At 40.5% G+C, this 20,075-nt stretch overlaps 1 protein-coding gene across 1 annotated transcript; it reads right to left on the bottom strand.

Moving 5' to 3' along the window:
- Positions 1-1,561: 1,561 nt before the first annotated feature.
- LGSN (lengsin, lens protein with glutamine synthetase domain) lies at positions 1,562-19,772 on the bottom strand. Its single transcript, XM_042445920.1, has 5 exons — positions 19,663-19,772; positions 12,870-13,737; positions 9,335-9,337; positions 7,136-7,314; positions 1,562-3,192 (listed from the first exon to the last, which is right to left on the bottom strand). Exons 1-5 carry the CDS (start codon positions 19,768-19,770, stop codon positions 1,993-1,995), a joined length of 2,358 nt encoding a protein of 785 aa, XP_042301854.1. The 5' UTR covers positions 19,771-19,772; the 3' UTR covers positions 1,562-1,992.
- Between the last annotated feature and the right edge of the window lie 303 nt (positions 19,773-20,075).

Raw genomic sequence — 20,075 nt, 5'->3', positions numbered from 1 at the left:
GATATTCCACAACTGTATGTGAATGTTTATGCTGATATATTAGATTATATAAGGTAAATGGTTGTGCTGGGACGGGAGAAATGAATGTGTACAATGTTGGAGTGTGGATGGTGACTGGATGAGTAATTGAGAAGGAAGGATTGAAAAAATGGTGGGTTTTGACATTTGGTGAGATGTTGTGAAGTGCAGAGATGAGAGGTAGAGGGTGATAGGTCAGCACTGGTTTGATACAGGTGGCCCTTCTTATATACGGATTTTTTATACACGGATTCAAATATCCACGGTTTGAAAAATGTTTTAAAAAAGGATAAATTTCAAACATCAAACCTTGATTTTTCCATTTTTTATAAGGGACACCATTTTGCTATGTCATTATATTTAATAGGACTTGAGCATACACAGATTTTGTTATACACGGGGGATCTTGGAACCAAACCCCAGCGTATAACAAGGGTCCATTGTATTTTGGGAAACAGATGGTGTGAACGTGGAGTTGGTATAGGGATATTTAGTTGGGCAGGAGAGGTTGGCCTAAGATCCTAAACTGGGAGAAAGGTGGGATAAATAAATGAGTATGCAAATATTCAATTAACAGAAAAAGGGAACAACATACCTATTTTGCAACCAAATGCTTCTGAACACAAAGTGAATGTCCTGATTTCAGAATTATCTGTTAAACGGTTTTTGGAAGTAGAAGGGGGTCCCCACATACAAGCACTTGTTTAGTCAGATTCACCATATTGGTGGTGGCAACAAATCCTAAAAAGAGATGAAATCAGGGTACTGTTTATTGTTGTGCTCCTTCAAGCTGTTTCTGACTTATGGCAACCCTAAGGCACAGAGTTTTCTGGGACTGGGAGTTTGTGACTCACCAAGATTTCCATGGTGGGGTGGGGAATCAAATCCTGATCTCCAGAGTTGCAGTCCAATGTTCAAGCCACTATATCATTCAGGGTACAGGGGCCCAACTCATGGCAAGGCATTTTAAAAAGAGGAAGCATCATTCAGGCTTATCTTAGTTTTGGCTAAGTAACAATGCCTGTACTGCAGCCACTCACTCACAAACCATAAGGTTGCGAGTTCAATTCCAGCCAGGGGTTCAGGGTCAACTCATTCTGAGGTCACTAAAATGAGTACCCAGCTTGCTGAGGGCAATTAGCTTACACTTTGTAAACCACTTAGCGAGTGCTTAAGTGCACTGATAAGTGGTATAGAAATGTACATGCTATTGCTATTGCTATAACAACACAAAAAGGATATAGAAGGGCATATCAGAAGTGTGCTTTTATACTGGCGAATCAGAAGTAGAATTACAAACCTTCTGCTAACAGAAGGGTGTTGATTAGGGATGACACACACAACCTCTTCATATATAGCAAGGAGGTATTATCTTATTCTTCTGTAACAACGGAAGGGGACTATTCTTAGTTGGAATTCAGTGTGATCAGAACTGGGAGTTATTTGTGGACTTTTCCTTGAAGTGTTCAAACCATGAACGAGATGTTTCATTCAGATTGCATGTAAGACTAAGGAGAAATGTCTCTCATCCACATATGCTGCATTTCAGATAAAACCACTCTCTTACCTGTAATTAATTAGGGGGGAATAAGATATGCTGCTTCATTATCTAGTATGAAGAAAGCATCCAGTTTGGCCCTGAGATGCCAGAGAAAGGTCTCAAGTACAATATGAGTACACATATTCACTTGAAATTCTGTGGAATGAGAGCTTTCACCAAGAAACAATAATCCCACTTGAAATTTGTATAGCACTTTCAAGCGTTCAAAGTCCTTCACGTGTATTCAATAGTAATCCTTCAGTGTTACAATAGTCTACCTTCCACATTGTGGGTGGGAGCCTGAAGCAATGAGAGATGAGGAGACCCCGCTGGGGAACATCTAATGAGCTCATGGCAGGTGTGAGATTTGAAATGGGGACTTTCTGATTCTTAGTTCAAGGAGACAGCGCTCAAAAAAATTTATCTAGCTAATGCTAGATAAAATATTCAAAAAATTTATTCCTTTCCACATCCATTTCTTCTGTTTCCATCTCGTACTGTTTCATGGTGACAAAATATTGGACAAAATTGTCACCCAGTGCTTCCCTGATACACTCATCTTCCAGAAGTGCAACAAGAGCATCTTCCAGTTTCAGAGGAATGGTTGCCACTTTGAAGCGAGTAGAGCTCTCAGTCTCTTCTGAGGGCTCTTGGAAGCTGAGGCGTCTCTTTATACCATCCAGGCCTGCTGCAATGGTAGCAGACAGCACCAAATAGGGATTTGCTGTTGCTGAGCCGAGCTTGTTTTCTATGCGAGGTCCTCTTTCACCATGACTTTTGAGGTTAAATGCAGAGCTGTTATCATTGCATGCCCATTTGGCAATAACAGTGTCCTTTGAATCCTTGCTGTATGCAGTGTAGCGTTTACGGCAACTAGTGGTCGGTGCCATAAGACAGCTGAGAGCTGCAGAATGCACCAGTAATCCAGCAAGCCAGTTTTTCCCTATGTCAGTGAACTCTGGAGCTCCAGAACCAAAAGAAAACAAATTATTCTGCCCATTGCTGTCCCATAGGCTATGAGAGAAAGTGCCCGAATTGCAAAATCCATTCTCAGTGAAAAAGCTGGCGATGTAGTTGTACTTTCTGGCCACTTCTTTGATGCCTGTTCGGAAAGTGAAGGCATTGTCAGCTGCCCCGATGCCAAACTCTGGGTGGAGGGAGATCTCCATCTGCCCAGGCGCTGTGGAAGAGGAGAAGCTCTCAATGTTTGCCCCGGCATGATACATTCCATCAATGAGTTCCTGAATGAAAGACTGATCATGGTTATTTAAGATAGTTGCAGCAGGGAAAGATATTGTCTTTGAATTTACAATTTCAGCAATGCCATAAATACAGAATTCATAAGTGAAGCTGGAATACAAAGCAAAGCCACTATCCTGGAGCTGGATCAGCTGTTGCTTGGCAATGTGCCTGGGAGACGTCAATAGAGGGCTGCCTGTTACAGTGAAGGAATCACATATCACCCTCGCCGTTTCTTCAGCCCATGGTAAAGCCCGAAATGTTGATAAATCAGGACTCAGGACAATATCACAATTGAAATTGCTGGCACTTATCTGGTTTATTTCATTAATCTTAGGATTCAGGGTCAGCTCGAGACAACATCTGGGCATTGAAACCCCATGGATTGCTTTGGTCTAATAAGAGAAGAAGAACAAACAATTGTGATTTAGGTACCAGAATGTTGTGGGTAATATATAATTGTGATTTCACCCATGATAAATTATATGCTTATGTGGGTTCAAATTCTGAGAAAGATTTCAAAATGAGAAACAACAGCATTATTCCCCACATAGAAGTTGCATATCATAGCTTATGGGTCAGAATGTTCCTTCAGGGTTAACAAGTGCCCAGTGGAACCACTTGCATCCATTCTTTGAACAAACATACATACATTCACAAATATATACAACAAATGAGAAGCTGCTATGGTTGGGGAATCAAAAAGGCATGCATCATTGGTCTTCTAGATTTTGGTTTATCCCTTTGACTGCCTCAATAAACATCCAACATCAAACAACCACCATTAACATACTGGGTCTGATCTGATTTTTTTGACACTAAGCAGGCTGGGTTGGGTTAATACTTAATTAAAGATCACTAGGGATCTCAATGTTGGGCTAAAAAAAGATATTTTCTGAAACCATTTTTTTCAAGGTCAGGTGATATAGCTTGTATTCATAATGCTGTATGTACCAAAACCATGTGGAACTTAAGGAGAAGAGGCAACATAGCAACATAGTGGGAAGACATGGAGAAGTACAGAGACATCTTTCAAAATAAGGTTGTTCTGATTATTATTATTATTATTATTATTATTTGTATCCCACCTCTCCCTGTATTGGATACATGCACTCCAGTGGTCCCAATTAATCCTCTGTTATCCCACTTTTTCATCTGCCACTAAGTGGAGTAACAGAGGACTAATCAGGATATTATCGGCTGAATTAGGATATTTACTATTATTATTATTAAATTTTATTTATGAAGCACTGTAGATGTACACAGCGCTGTACAAAAAGTCAATAAAATCAAAGAATATATAAAGCTTGCCCACGGTGTACAATCTAAAAGATAATAACAAATAGTTAAAACAATAGATAATATTATAAGAAAGAATTGAGTAGAAAGGAAGCAAGTTTAAAACATCAAATATAAAATATCGAATCAAATATCAAAAACAACCAGATAACAATCACAAACTCCCTGGGAACGCTTCTCTAAATAATATGGTCTTTAACTCAGTTTTAAAACTAGTTAGGGAAGTGATGAGCTGTGCTTGTGGGGGAAAGAGGTTCCAGGAGTGAGGGGCAGCAAGTGAGAAGGGACGAATCCGGGACAGGGCAGTGGAGATCCTACACTGGGACAGTAGACCTGGACTACCAGAGCGAAGGGCACGAGTGGGGATATAAGGAGAAAGAAGTTCAGCTAAATAAGGAGGGGTCAGCCCATGCAGAGCTTTAAAAGTCAGCAACAGAAGTTTGTAGTGGATGCGGAAGGGGAAGGTGAGCCAGTGAAGGGGTGACATTAGAGGAGAAACATGGTCAAAACGGCGAGCGAGTGAAATAATACCTGCAGCTGAATGAGAGAGAGGAAGGTGAGAGAGAGGAAGCCCTACCAGGAGAAGGTTATAGTAATCTAGTTGTGTGACCACTAGGGCACGGACCAGAGACTTTGCGTTTGAAAAGTATGAAAATTTACTCTTGAAAACAACTATTTAAATGCTATTTGGGAGTCCTCATACCTTCTTTATGCCCCAAACAACATTTTTACATTAGTGTCTGGGTGTGTGGAAAATGGGTTGGGAATATCTGATCCACTGTGGATGCCAATAGCCATGGATTGCTTATATTGCTGAACAGCTTTCATTCTAAAACTTTTTATTTAAATCCATGCCTCTTAATTTAGGAGTTTAATTTGTATTCTATACTGTTTTTATTTAGTTTGTTTAATTGATTATCATTGTTATTATTATTAAGCTGTTTTATTATTTCCTCACAAATCACTGTTTGCTTCTTTATCACTTGCCCACTTATTAGGATGTCTATTCTAACTTTCCATGCATGGTGTCACAAGTGGATAATAACTAAGTGATTTATATTTTCATATCAACTTCATTTGCAAATGCAGGTGAGCTGGAGAAAGGTGAGCCAGATACCCTTCACTTTGAACAAGTGACTGGAAAAAATGGTGATATGATTACTCCCCCATCTTTCATGAGCATTAAACTCTCAGGAAAATAGTTTATTTCTCTCCTAAATGGCATTGGTTTCAGAAACCAGACTTAATACTTGGAGTTAAAAACAACAGCAACAATGCTGCACTAAAATTTGTAAAAGGAAGGGGGGAAATACTTTTTTTGCCTCAAAGGAACTTCAGAATAAAAGCAAAAATCCATTACATTTCCAGTCATGCTGGCATACTTTTCATGTTGATCACCCAGTGAAACCTGAAATATTCATGACAAGATTAAAGCTGAAGTATAACATATAAATCACCCATGCTGAGCATTACATTAAAAAAAAAACCCAAAAGGCCCTTAGAGGTCACCATTTTCTGTATACCTGCTATTCAAAGCTCCATAATCTGACTCTTATTCATTTGACCACCAGTATAGCCAATGTTATTATTAAGTCATTATGTACTTCAGCAGTACATTTTTTTAATTTAAAAAATCTGATTTTATTTCTGAATGGGGAATTATTTGTAACTAAAATGGTTCCCATGCAATCACTTTGTGTCTTTTATTATTTCTTCTTGGGGTTCTCAAGTAGATGCAATGGCCAGAAGTGCTTGGTTCCAACTTCGATTGATACGCCAACTGCGTCCTAACCTGGACAAAAAGGACCTAGAAGCAGTAGTACTTGCACTGGTAATCTCTTGTCTCAGTTTCTGTAATGTGCTCTACATGGGGCTACCTTTGTACCAAGTTCAGAAGTTTCAATTGGTCCAAAATGCGGCTGCCAGGTTGGTGACCAGTTCATCCAGGTTTGACCACATAACACCTATGTTAAAATCTCTTCACTGGCTCCTGATCAGCTTCCGGGCGCAATACAAGGTGTTGGTTATTACCTTTAAAGGCCTACATGGCTTGGGCCTGGGTTACTTGCGGGAATGCCTCTCCCTACACAATCTGCCCCGCACTCTTAGAATAACAGGGAAGAACATATTAGAACATGGTCCAACTAAGCTCATATCGACTTCTCAAAGAGCTTTTACAGCGGCTGCTCCAAAACTATGGAATGACTTCCCGGAAGAGATCCATCTTATTACCTCCTTAGACTCTTTCAAGAGGGCACTTAAGACGGATCTCTTCCAGCGAGCTTATCCACCCGACCTGTTGTAATATCATCATTATATCACCGGACAAATTGTTGCATTACCACTGGGACTTAGTTTTATATTAACTGTACTATTTTATCAGTGTATTTTAAATGTATTTTAAATGTATTTTATTCTGATGTATCTGTTTTAACTGGTTGTAATCCCACCTCGATCCACTCGGGAGAGGCAGGAAAACATAAATAAACCATTATTATTATTATTATTCTCTTGCGATTTGCTGATGTCAAATAAAACAGAATGTGTGAAAGTAAAAAAGAGAATTCTGAAGAAAGACAATCTTGGATATGTTAAAGAAAACAATCACGTTGCCTGGTTCCTTTAATTTCCTTTACATTTGCACAAAGCTGGAGAATGAGTGGTTATTAGAGGGGTTGGATGGGATTTAACTGAGAGCCAGTGTGGCATAGTGGTTTGAGTGTTGGACTATGGCTCTACACTCAGCCATGAAACTTACCTTGGGTAAATCACATGCTCTCAGCCTCAAGGCAATGGCAAAACCTCCTCTGGACACATCTATTCCAAGATTACCCAACCTTAGGGTCAATTTAGGGTCACCATAAGTTAGAAATGACTTGAAGGCACATAACAACTACAAAGTGGGGTTTAAATAAGCCCAATTCCTTACAGGATCTTGATAAATGAATACAGAATTGGTTGTTGTAGACTGTAGTATATTGCTTGCATATAATCAGGAAGCACAGAAGACTTGTAAAAGAGAAGTTACAAACAACATACCCGGAAAAAGCGAGAAGGGATGCTCTTTGATCTTGACACTCCATGAAGGTCTGTTGCTTCAAACCTGACAAAACGAATGTTGTCTCTGGCCATCTGTTCTTTAATGTGTTCAATTTCAGATATCAATTGAAGAGGAATGTGATTGCCAGGGTTCTTTATATCAGAATCTCTGCTGTGTTCTAAAAAAAAAGGGAAAGATAGTCCTTATAAGGAGGGTTTAAAGCCACCATTGTTGCCATACTTTTCATCATAGCACTATGGATGTAATTCTTCACTAATTTCTTTCTCAAAGGAAGCAACAAGGCATTTTAGCTATTTACTTTCTACTACAGGAAAGTCTTCAAAAACTCTGTGCTTTTCAAAACCTATTCACAATTCTGAACTTATTCTTTGCAAAATCTGAACATGGTTGTTTTGCACAGAAATAACATTTTTCTATGCAGGAAATAGTATTTTTTGTGCAGAAAATAAACTAATATAATTTAGTGATCGAGAGGGATAGTTGCCTTCCAGCTCCAGGCTGTCTTGGATGAAGCCAATTATCTGGACCCATTTCAAACCGGTTTCAGTGCAGGTTACGGAGTTCAGACTGCCATGATCACCTTAGTCAATGATCTCCGTCTGGGCATCGACAGGGGAAGTGTGACCCTGTTGGTGTTCTTGTACATCTCAGCGGCATTCCATACCATAGACCATGGTATCCTTCTGGAACATCTGAGAGAATTAGGAATTGGAGGCTCTGCCTTGCAGTGGCTCCATTCCTACCTCTCAGGCAGATTCCAGATGGTGATGCCGGAGGCAGCTGCTCTTCTAAAAGAGAGCTGACATCTGGCATCCTTCAGGGCGCCATTCTGTCCCCCATGCTGTTTAACATTTACATGAAGCCGCTGGGAGATTCATCTGGAGACATGGAGTACAGTGTTATCAGTATGCTGATGACACCCGAATCTGTTTCTCTATGTCTCTGACTGTTTCAGTAACTAAGGATGGCATCCCTCCTCTGGATACTTGCCTTGGGTCAGTAATGGACTGGATGATGGAAAACAAACTCAAGCTCAATCCAGAGAAAACGGAGGTACTTGCGAGAGTGCAAAAAGGAGCTGCTTTTTACAGCTCCTTTCTACACCCTTGAAAACCTAGATTGGAGCTGCGGCATGAGGTTGCTGCACCCTCAATCTGGCTACAAAAGGGGCCCTTTGAGGCCGTCTGTCAAGCCCTAAGTCATTTTGGTTTCTAGTGTATGTCTTATTTCTACTCTTCTCACGGCTTCCTTAGGATTCCATTTCCCCCTTATTTATGTCATACTCTTGCACAAAACTCAGGACTAATCCCATGGAATGCTTTCACTCACTCCAAAGCTTCCAACTCTGAACTGAGTTCCTGATCTATGGTTTGCACACGCATATTGTATTGCTTCCACTACCTGACCATCATATCTGGTAAACGGGAGTGTAACACACTCTTTTTTTATTCAGAAGTTTCAGAACTTCAGAACAAATAACTAAGATCACTTAGGGGCTATACAGGCTGTCCCTTTCTTGGCCGGATCGGAGCCTCTGAAGGGTGCAAAAAGGAACTACAAAGGGTGTCATAGCTGCAGCAGCGTGGCTGTATGGCACCCCCTTCTGTGCTGGATGCAGTGCCGGAGGCATGCCATGATGCCACACACTGTCTGGAAAAGCACGCAGCATCATAATACTCTGGGGGTGGAGTCAGGGCATCCATCATCAGGACCATGCACCCTGACTCTGCCCACAGGCTGGCCTTTTGGGCCGGTCTGTATAGGGCCTTAGTTTACAGAATACAGTTTAAAATAAGTCGTTCCTTATGTGCTACTGTTGCTCGTATAATTACAGTACTTGCCTAAACCCACCTAAATCTGTTTTTAATCCACCCTCATCATTTTACCAAAACAATAAACAATGCTGCCCTACTGTCTTTATGTACTCCACACCCCCAAACAGCCACAATCCAAATCCTACGCCAGGTTGAAACCAGTTTAACTGTCATGGCTCAATATTATGGAATTCGGGGAATGATAGTTTTGTGAGACATTTAGCCTTCTCTGTCGGAGAGCTGTGGTGTCATAAAAAACTACAATTCCCAGAATTCCATACTATTGAGCCACGACAGTTAAAGTGATGTCAAACTGAATTATTATATCTGCAGTGCCGACGCAGCCAGGAATGAACCTGGGACCTTCTGCATGCAAAGCTCATCTTCCACTGCTGAGCAGCAGATCCCAGAAGCCTTATTTCTGCCACAAATTCTGGCACAAATATGATTGCCACGCAGACTAACAATATGCTGCCACATCACGCAAACCAATGAACTGTGATTATATTTTTTAAAAGCAAGTAGTAATCCAGATTCATCCATTACGTGTGGATAACATTAATATCCAGTTTATTAACTTAACCCAAACCAATAATTTCATCTAATTGTTAATTATTTCTCTTAAACGTAATTAGCTGTGATTAATTCTCATTTCTGACACCTTCAAGTCAGCTTCATTGAGCTCCAAGCATACATTTTCTGCTCCCGCTTCATTTCTAGCACAGTGGTTTTGAATTCAAACTCTCTCATAGGAATAATTCTTGTAAACAATAGATCACACAGAAGCAATTTTCATTATAAAAATTGTTATCATCCCCAAAGTGGGGGGTGAGGGGGTCAAGAAATTTAAAATGCTTTTCAAAGCTTTTGACTTGGTAGGGAGTGCAGCCTGAGGGCAAAACTACATGTGATGTGATTTGTGTTAATATAATTAATGTGCATAGGATTTTTTTTAATGCAAATAGTAGTATGAGGGGATAGAAACCACTTTGCTGCAGGGAACACTTCATGTCCCACAGAAAGTATAAAATGAGAGGTCTATGACACTGACAAAAATCCCCCCTAGTCCCATCCCAAAACTGCTATTTGCAACCGGAAACAATTAACACCATAAGTACGTTGGCCCTGAAGTCTTCTTGAAAGAAGGAAATACTTTAACTTTAATAAACCACTAATTTGATCTAATTAATCTTGGGCATTTATGTCTGGTAGTTTCCCACAGATTGCTGTGTTCATATGAAAGGAAATGAAAGCAGAATAGGGACAGGCAATTCCAAAAGGTCCAGGGCCCCTTTGTCATGGGTTCTACCCAACCTCACCACCCCACTACTGAAAAAGGACAGGAAAATGTGCAGCTGACTTTTAGGCACTCACTGCTAAACGCCACTGAAGCAATTAACAAATGAAAACCATATTTAAGCATGCATTTTCTGCTTGTAGTTTCTTTTAGTGGTTTGGTGTCCACCTTTGGGGGTGCTGTTTTTGAGAAGCTACCAAAAAATGGCATTGAGGACCACATCTAGCCTGTGAGCCACATGTTACCCACCCCTGAAGGAGAAGAAGTAACTCAATTCTTAAAATGAATTCCATGCTTCAGTGCCTGTAACTTTGATCTTACAAACTACAATGGGCCCTCCACATTCACTGAGGTTAGGGGCCCAGGATTCTGGTAAAAGTGGAAAAAACACAAATTTAAAAAAAACTATATATTTTTTTATCCTGCGAGAATATCTCTCTAGGAATCTCTAGGTCCTCCAGTGCAATTCTATGGTCCACGTCTGCCAGAGGTTGACCATAGAATTGTGCAAATGCCTAGGGAAGTTTCTTTAGGAATCTCTAGATCCTCTAGTGCGATTCTATGGTCAACTTCCATCAGAGTCACTCTAGAGGATTTAGAGATTACTAGAGGGAATCTGATAATCAAATCCTCAAAAGTCAAAGCCACAAATGTGGAAGGTCAACTGTACACCATGGCTGCATCCGCACTGCAGAAATAATCCAGGGTGACACCACTTTAACCGCCATAGCTCAGTGCTATGGAATTCTGGGAATTGTGGTTTTGAGGGACATTAGTCTTCTCTGTCAGAGAATTCTGGAGCTACAATAATTCTTTGATCATCGTGGAAAAGTGGGATAGAAATAAAAATTTATTTATTATATTTATTAAGGTGGTGTCAAACTGAATTATTTCTGCAGTGTAGATGCAGCCTAAGGCAAAGAAACCAACCAGACTTTATTGTTGTAGTCAATGTGCAGCGTTTAGGTTTATGGAAACTCTCCATGCTGTGTAATCAACACTACTTTGCCCCAGTACACAGAATTGCCATAGCACACAGAATTTTCTTCCTCCATGCAAACTCAACTACCTACACTGTACCCATGATTTTACAGCCCAGGCTTTGACTGGCATCACAAGATAAAAGCGGCCGCCCAGCTGGACGGGCAGGCTGCTTTGCCGCTAGAAGCAGCGGCGAAACTACAAGTTCCAGAATCCTCTGGGGCTTGCCCCGGCTCCTTATTGGTGCGCGGGGCGGAAGGGGTGTCTCTTCCGCCCCGTGACGCTCTAGGAGCCGGGCCCTATGGTCTGGGAGTTCTGGTCCTCCAGGGCAGCTCATTGGGCAGTTGCCCTGGAGGAGGAGTCTCTCTGACCACGTGGTCTGAGGGCGGAGCTGGGGCCTATTTAAGGCCGCGCTGCCGGCTCCGGCCCTCAGTCGGCGCTTGGCTCCGGTTGAGGACGGAGCCAAGCTGGAAGGGAGGAGGCGCTGGAGTGCTTCTCCCACCCACCCACCGCTTGGTTCTGGGCTTTTTGTCACAACTTGTGGGCGGCAGCATAGGCCAGGATCTGCACAGTGTGGTACCAGGGCTACGGAGCTCTGGTTTGGGAGTCAGTCAGGACCCGGGGGCGAATAGGGCAGGCATATGGCCATTGCGGGGGCCATAATGCGAGAGCGCCTCCCGGTGACTAGGGGCTTAGCAAATATGTGAACATATGACAGAGTTGTGGTCAAGTGATGTTCCTTAGCCCCTAGGTCATTCCAATGCCTGGTGGGGACCAGGCTTTTGCTAATCAGACAAACATGGGGTTGTTTGATTTCGCAGAACCTGACCTCATGCTTTGTGCCAACCCTACCAATTGTTTGCTATTAATAAAGTTGTGGCCTTTCCTCCAGCTTGATCTCCTGTGGTTATTTGGCAGCAGCATCTGAGGCAAATCACATCCTTGCATGTGGTGCATAAAAACCATCACTGCCATTGTCTGGAACAGTCCCCTATAGATGTTTCATTTTACTACTGTTATTTTATAATGACTTTATTTTACTTGTTAGTTTGTTGGCCAATTAGCTTATTGTTATGTTAATGGCTTATTGTGATTTCCTTGCCTTCATATTATTCTGTACAATGTGTGGATCTCGTAAAGAGAGAAAGAAACACACAAATCGATTTTGTCAGTATTAACAACGCAATGGGAGTGCTCTTGAACTAATAGCTCCTCATCCGTTAAAGAACTAGTGGTGAACATGTGGGCCTCCAGATGTTGTTGGTCTGGTTGTTGTAACTGTGTGTTTTTAAGAATTATGGCACCCTAATACAAGCCTATCATTGGGTTTTCTTGGCAAGATTTGTTTGGGGGCATTACTATTGCTTTCCTCTGAGGCTGAGAAAGTGTGAATTGTTCAAAGTCACCCACTGGGCTTCCATGGTCCAATTGGGAATCAAACCCTTGTCTCGCAGATTCCTATTCCAACATTTAAATGACTATACCAACTGTCTCTTGTTGGACTACAGCTCCTATTGTTTCTGCTTCCTATGGCTGATGGGAGTTGCTGTCCAATGACTTTTGGAGGGCTGCACATTCCCCACTCTGCCATATGGTTATATTGAGGTTTAATATCCTTACCAGATGTGAGGTCGAATTCAGTTCCTGGAACACTGCCTGCATTTGGGGAAGATATCTGGTGTTTCTCAGTAGGGTTCTTCAGATCTTCAATCTGAGATTGTTGCTCATCCAGCCCAGCAGAGATAAGAACCAGTGGCATCCTGCCTTGCCCTCCTCCATGCCACTGCACAGGAGGGACTTTCTGGTCACCTCCACTTAAATGTGGATGAAATATTTCCATGCACCAACCTCGCTTATCATTAGTCTTCATCAGAGGTATATGGGAACAGGACCTGCTGCTTTTCCTACTGTTCATGGCCCTAGTACTTAGCAGGGGACTCTCCCGCAGCATGTTTTTTAACTCTTGCAAAGTTTCTTTGGAAATTCCTGAGCCCAAAGCAAAAGAATCTTTGCTGTCTTCTTTTTCCTGAGCTGCTAGGGAATGATCTCTGGTCTTTTTCTCAGGTGTGTGAGACTCATGCCCATCCAATGATGAGCCAGGCTTATGTTCATTTTGTGGGAAGGTCCCTGCATTTTCCGCATTTCCCACTGGCTCCAGCCATACAAGATTATCTTCTTTGCCCTGTATTCCTAATGTCTGATTTTCTGAGCTACTTTCACATGTGTCTTCTCTGCCCTCTTGTGGGTCTTCTTCTGTATGACAGTTTTGAGGAGGATAATCAGCTGCTTCCTGCATTGCTAGTAATTTCTGGAGATGTTTATCTGAACCACACTGTATTTGATCCGACATGTTTGCAGGGCGATAAGTATCTGTGGTATCACAGCCAGCTATGAGGATCTGCTTCTCGGTGACTTTGACTCCTCTTTCACGTCTTAATCCACATATACGGTTGCCATCAGCTTCTTGGTTTTCATTTCCAGCAGTGCTCTGCAACCATCAGCAAATATCAACAATATTCTCCAGTCAAATGAAATATGTACTTGAGTTGCATCATTTTTTAATTTACAATTTCTAAATTTTATCCATGTATTGAATAGATTAAATACAGGATATGAGGTCTGAAGCATAATTTGTGGATTAATATAGACCATAATAAGCACATTTGCAAATGATATGATCACTGTATGCTAAAGGAAAGTTTGGCTACTGAACATTCTGACTGGGGGATTCTGAAAATTACAGTCCAAGGCCTGAAACTAGGATTGCCTATTATAAAGGATGTCCCGTGTTTTAGGGTCAGAAAGCTTGTCTGTTATAGGATTGGCAGGTGTCCCTTATTATTAGGGATGTCTTAGTATCTACAGGGGGTCCTGGAACCAGACTCCAGCAGATACCAAAGAACAACTATATCTGAGGGTTGGAATGCTTTTTTCGTTTAAATAGATAGAATGAGATGGGGGGGAAATCTCATATTTTGGGATCTGGGCCCTTCATGATGACAGAATATGAACAAGAAATGCATGGCTAAGTTAACTGAAATCTATACTTCCAATTGGCATGTAGGTAGAACACAAACTTGTTAAGTTTGCTACTTCCTGACTGTCAACCCCATATGTCAGTAACTTTCACATTTCCTTATTGCTGTTTTTAAAACCTGGCAATGCTACATGAATGAAAATACTTAGTCCCAACTAGAGCAGATTTACTGAATCTTGTTGAATGGTGGGTCAACATATAGGTAAATCCGATTGATCCCATTGATTCAATGGGTCTACTCTACTTGAGGTAAATAATAGTATTCAGGACACCAAAAGTAATTTTCCCAAGCTCCAATTCAAGTTTCCTTTTCTGTTTATTATGTAATATAATAGGCCCTTGGTTGTAATATAGTTGGCCCTTGTTATCTGCTGGGGTTTGGTTCCAGGACTCACTGTAGATACCAAGACCTGTGGATGTTCAAATTCCATTGTATACAATGTCCTATTATATACAGTGGCATTGTAAAATGCCATCCCTTATATAAAAATATACCTTATCAATCCCATATACAGTGGACCCCTGTTATACGCTGGGGTTTGGTTCCAAGATCCCCCGTGGATAACAAAATCTGTGGATGCTCAAGTCCCATTAAATATAATCACATAGCAAAATGGTGTCCCTTATAAAAAATGGAAGATCAAGGTTTGATATTTGAAATTTATCCTTTTTTGGAACATTTTCAAACTGTGGATGCTTGAATCCATGTATAAAAAATCTGTGTATAAGAAGGGCCGACTGTATAAAAATATGGATATAAAATCAAGGTTTACCTTTTGGATTTATATATATTCAAGTGTGCATGTAGAATCTGTAGAAGCTGGGCTGGCTTCATTTTTTCCCTTGGGAAAAAGCATTCTTGGGGAGCGGGGGAACATTTCCTTTGAAATATCAGAACCCTGGAATCATCTTCCAAAACCAGGCAAAGTTCCAAATAAGCCAGTATCGGGTATTCTTTATCACTGCCACCATCATGCACCAAAGGCATGGAGGAGGTTGCTGTTTGTTATTCACAAGAAAGAATCCAAGCAGAGACATCTGAATGCTTCTTCTTCCTCATAATCTGGAGCTCTGATCATGCCAGGATTCCATGCCATGCGAAAGAGCCCCTATGTGTCTAACATTTATCTATATATACTTATTTAGATGGCTGACTCGACCAAGAAGCAAACAGATCTTTACTGGGGCTGAAGTTAAAAGGCACACATGGGGCTAGGGGTGGTCTCAAGAAGTCAATCACCTTCTCTAGGATAGCACAAGCAGGATGTGGTGCCAGTTGCTTTCCTTACCAACTAGGAAATAAAGAGAAGAAACAATAGGTGCTGGGTACAAAATGGGCCACATTTATTAATTATTGAATGATTGAACTTTGATGAAACCACTATAATCTGTAAGGGGAGATGAAAGTGAAGTGGGTTCCAGCTATGGCCAGCGGTCCTAACCAGCCCTCCTCCACAACCATCCCTTGGCAAAACACTTGAGCTCTGAGTGCCAGCCACCATTTTGGCTGCACATCCTGCCAGCTGTCAACAAGGGAGGTTTTTTCTAGGGCACCTCCCCACTGCACATGCCATGACATAAAGAGAAAATATGCTCCAGGCTGGTCTCAAGGGTGGTCTCCATTCACACCCAATAAGCCCCATGACCCACAGGAGTAAATCTGGAGATGTCCCCTTCACAAAATCAGTGAACTCTGTGCCAAAAACAACATTGCATGTATGTTTTTTGTGCAGAGAACAGCAAACAGAAAAGAGAATTTGCACTGCAGAAACCAATATTTCTGCAAAGCAAACCACCTTCCTATGAATAGGAGATAACATTTCTATGCAGAAATTGTGAAGCTTCTTACCTGTCTAGAATTTTCCTCACTGACACTTTAGAAAACAGGGTTTTGACCATTTTTCGAACATTTTCAAATATTATTTCCATCCTCCATCCCCAGGCAAGGCAAGTTGTGTTATTACTCATAAGATAAGTAATATTATTTTGGCACACATGGTGAAAAAAATTCACAAGCACCACTCCTCATTAATTAAAGAATTAAGAATAATTAATTTATTTATTAACAATGTGCTTCCCCTTCCTGACAAAACCTAGATCCTGTGGACTGTCTCTTGTCACCAAACAATAAGAAACATCAATGGCTAGATACGATGGTTGTGTTGTTTCTTAATGAAAGTTGCAATTGTAGGAAAGGTGGCTTCTTTGAAATTGATCCTTTTAGGATCAGTTGTGTTTTTAAAATGTTAGGGTTCTTAAAATTTTTGTGTACCACCAACTAGGCCACTGCAGGTTTTTTTAATACATCCAAAGAGTTCAGTAGGATTTTCCTATCAAAATGGAGATGAAGTTCCAAGAGTATGAATCAAATTCTAAATGATCTGATGAGGCAAACAAAAATGTGTAAGTGGAAAACACTCATCAATATTATATCAGTTATAGAATTTACTTGAAATGGGAACTCTCAGTGAGAACTTGAGAAAAGAAGAATTATGAGGCAGACAGTTTTACCTTCTGTCTAAAAACACCATCTGGAAATCAAAAGACTTAAGGGAATATTTTTGGAAAACAGAACTGAAGTAAATGCTGCACAGTGCAGCAATAAACAGAATTAATGGCAGCCATTTGAAGATGTAGTTAGTTGGATTTAAGCACTGGACATTAACAATCTTTGCCTGGAGATAGATTATATTGTCTTTTTCCCTCCAGAGAGTTTGAAGTAGTATGATTCAAAATTTCTCTAAACATGAGCAAAGTGAGGTGACAAGTATTAGTTTTTGAAGGAAACATTTTATATGGAAAGAACAATTTAAAACTCTTCCTGCAATTTGTATAAGTGACAGATCCCTTTATCCAGGCTGGGTCCCAAACTCCAACCCTTAAGAATCCTACCAGTCACCCTGCCTTTGCTCCCCCAATTTTTATCTTGCTGGATTGGGTTACTGGGCCTCAGGGTAATGCTTGTATTTGTGGATTTGGGTTCGCTTAGTTCTTTAGTTTGGTATCCATGACCTGATTCCAATTCAGGCTTGACGGACAGCCAGAGACAGGTGTAAAACAACATAAGTAGATTTATTAAACACAGTGTAAGAATATAATAAACTATAATATTCTGTTCTTTAGGCTCCCCAATGACATCAGGAGGGCCCCATAATTCAACCTCTTCATTAACCTGTTTTTCTTCACAGAATGGGATTTTATCAGAAATATGTATTTCAACGATCAAATTAGGCCAGTACCAATGGCCAGTCACAAAACAAAGCATGCTAAATATAGAAATATAGATGAAGAAGATGATGTGGTATGACATGTGTTCTACTACTTGTGGAAGCCCTTTGGCAAAACTGTGTTAAATATATTGTCTACTTTGATCAGTGCTGCCTTTCCATCCCTGTCAGTTCCAAGAAGAAACTGGAAGGGATTTTTTTTCCTCTCTTCAAAACATTTTGCCAGTGTAGACTCAACTGTTTAAAAGACATGTTCCCCAAGACAGCTTTCATACTATGCCGAACCATTTGGCTACCTTTTACGTTTGCCATAGTCTGAATTTTACATCCATCCAAAAGAGGAACAAGTGCAGATGCCAACAGGTCATCACTCTAGGATTTGCATTGTTCATGTATTTTTAATTACTTGTTTATTATATTCTTACCTTACTGTTTTTCCAAGAAATGGCATGCCAGATTGATTAAAAAGGAAAAATAAAATCAAAACAGAAAAAAATGAGATTGAAAACACAAGGAAAGGAAACAAGAGGACTTGGAAGCAGGGCTGTAGCTACTGAAACTGTGGTATCTGGCACTAAATAGTGTGGCCACAACATTGCAGTGTTCCAAATGAGATATAACTAAGAATTGTGTCACCCCAGCCAAAGCAGTTGTCCCCAAAGTAAGGTAAACTGACCCCATGGTTTTATTTATTTTTACAGTGAAGAAAGTGTCATTGTGTGCAAAGGAGCTTATTTCCTTATAAGTGTTTCAAGAATGAATAAATAATTACATTTCACTGTGCGACGAGAGCCACACTGAACAGTAGCATTGCCACTAGAATTTCAAGGACAACCCAAAGCATACTGCCAGATTTTGAGAAATGCATGACTTCCTCATGAGTTATTGTTTCTAGGAAGCTCCTGGTCTGAAATGTCAACTCTTCAACTTGAATTTGGGCACTGCAACTTGGATGGAAACTAAAAACACACTGTAAAATGTTGACATGGTGTCCTAATGACTTATGGCAAATAGACAGACAGATGCACAGAGAATACTAACGTTGTTGTCATTGTTGACATTGATTGATATCCTGCCCTTTAATCTAATCTGAAGGTTGATAAAGCATAGATCACTGAGGCCAGGCTATCTCTGTTCAAGTTGGATCACAGCTTACCAACCTAAGCTGGTAGGACATCCTATACGTTAAAGGTGTATTTCTGGCATTGCTCTATTTGTGCTATTGCGAATAGCGTTTTTTTCCCCTCAGTTAGATGAAAACCTTATTTTAAGCCAATATCAAAGTCACTGGTCTATGAGTAAAATCATAATCAAAATATCCTCATTTTATAAAATATAGGATAGAATTCATTCATTCATTCTTTTTGTTTCTCACAACTGCAACATCGTACTTATGCACAAACAGTTAACTTTGCAGTTTAGCACAACCAGCTGACAGTTTGTTTAATGCAGCTTTCAGCTTCAAAGAAAAATGCTCCTTGCTGAGCACTCAGCATGTCTACCATCCCACACTTTGCCAGGCTAGCAGTTTCAGATCTAAGACATGAAGCAATGTTGTTTGGTGTTGACTAAGCTCTTGTGCAACAGTGCATGCTGCTGAGCCTCATCATTTGGAATCTATTCATATTTTATTTACTAACTTAGAAAGAATATCATACCCTCTAATATTACACAAGTGAAAAGTGGAAGCTTCATGGCCAAACAACGTCAGAGTGTGGTCAAGATGACAAAGCAGGAAAGACACACTAGTTGGGGAGGAAATGTGGCCATACTTTACTTTTGCCTGAACCTACTGGGGAAGACAAGCTTCTTCCCTCCCTTTTCTTCTCCTCCTTGCAGAGTTAATTGGGTGCAAATTACCTTTATGCCTTAAATTTAATTTGCAGTAATCAAAGTAAGCAGAGAACAAAAGGGGAAAGTAGAAGGAGGGGGGGAAACTGGGACATTTTAAAAGCAGCAGAACAAATGGGATGACAGAAGATTTACTAGGACTGTCACTGCAAAATCAGAAAAGGTAGAGGGTATAGAATATTTATATCCTGTCCTCCCAACACAATACTGTCCTTGGCTAATAATGAAGAGTAAATGCTTTTTTACTGAACACTATTCTTAAGTTTTAGTATATTTCTATTATATCATATTATGTTACCTGACAAATGGGATCCTCTGTGTCCATCATCTGCACAATACTCTTGCCCAGTATTGCTGAGGAAAGAAAACTGCATCCAACATTTATAGACAGGCCTACAATAAACATGCTTTAGCACAGAATTTCCATGGGATTCTCTCTTCCAGAAGGCCTTGGCCAATGTGAACAGAAAGGCAAGGGGAGGGAACAAGCCCTGAAAACATTCCAGTTAGGACCGAAGTTTACTGGAATAGTTTCAAAGCAGTCAGGTGACAAATGTGCATTTCTGGCTAACCAAAAACAGAAGCAATGGAGAACATAATACCTTTGTTTCAACTATTCTTCCAACTAGTTTTATTTTTAATAGTGAAGCCATTATTTTTGTATGTGTTTTTCTTTGTTTGGAACACAAGGCATTGCATGTCCTAGAAGCA

The sequence above is a fragment of the Sceloporus undulatus genome, chromosome 1 (genome assembly GCF_019175285.1).
Source record: "Sceloporus undulatus isolate JIND9_A2432 ecotype Alabama chromosome 1, SceUnd_v1.1, whole genome shotgun sequence".
In the NCBI taxonomy this organism is placed as follows: domain Eukaryota; kingdom Metazoa; phylum Chordata; class Lepidosauria; order Squamata; family Phrynosomatidae; genus Sceloporus; species Sceloporus undulatus.
Note: the sequence above shows the minus strand (reverse complement) of the source record. Positions and strands in the feature narration are given on the sequence as shown.

What these genes read in the sequence shown, in the direction of transcription:
- LGSN (XM_042445920.1), bottom strand. Translation starts at nt 19,770, where the DNA reads ATGTTTATTGTAGGCCTGTCTATAAATGTTGGATGCAGTTTTCTTTCC. An exon ending in CAGAGGATCCCATTTGTCAG is followed by an intron (nt 13,738 to 19,662) that starts GTAACATAATAT and finishes TGATGGTTGCAG; the next exon opens with AGCACTGCTGGAAATGAAAA. An exon ending in TCCCTTCTCGCTTTTTCCGG is followed by an intron (nt 3,193 to 7,135) that starts GTATGTTGTTTG and finishes TTCTCTTATTAG; the next exon opens with ACCAAAGCAATCCATGGGGT.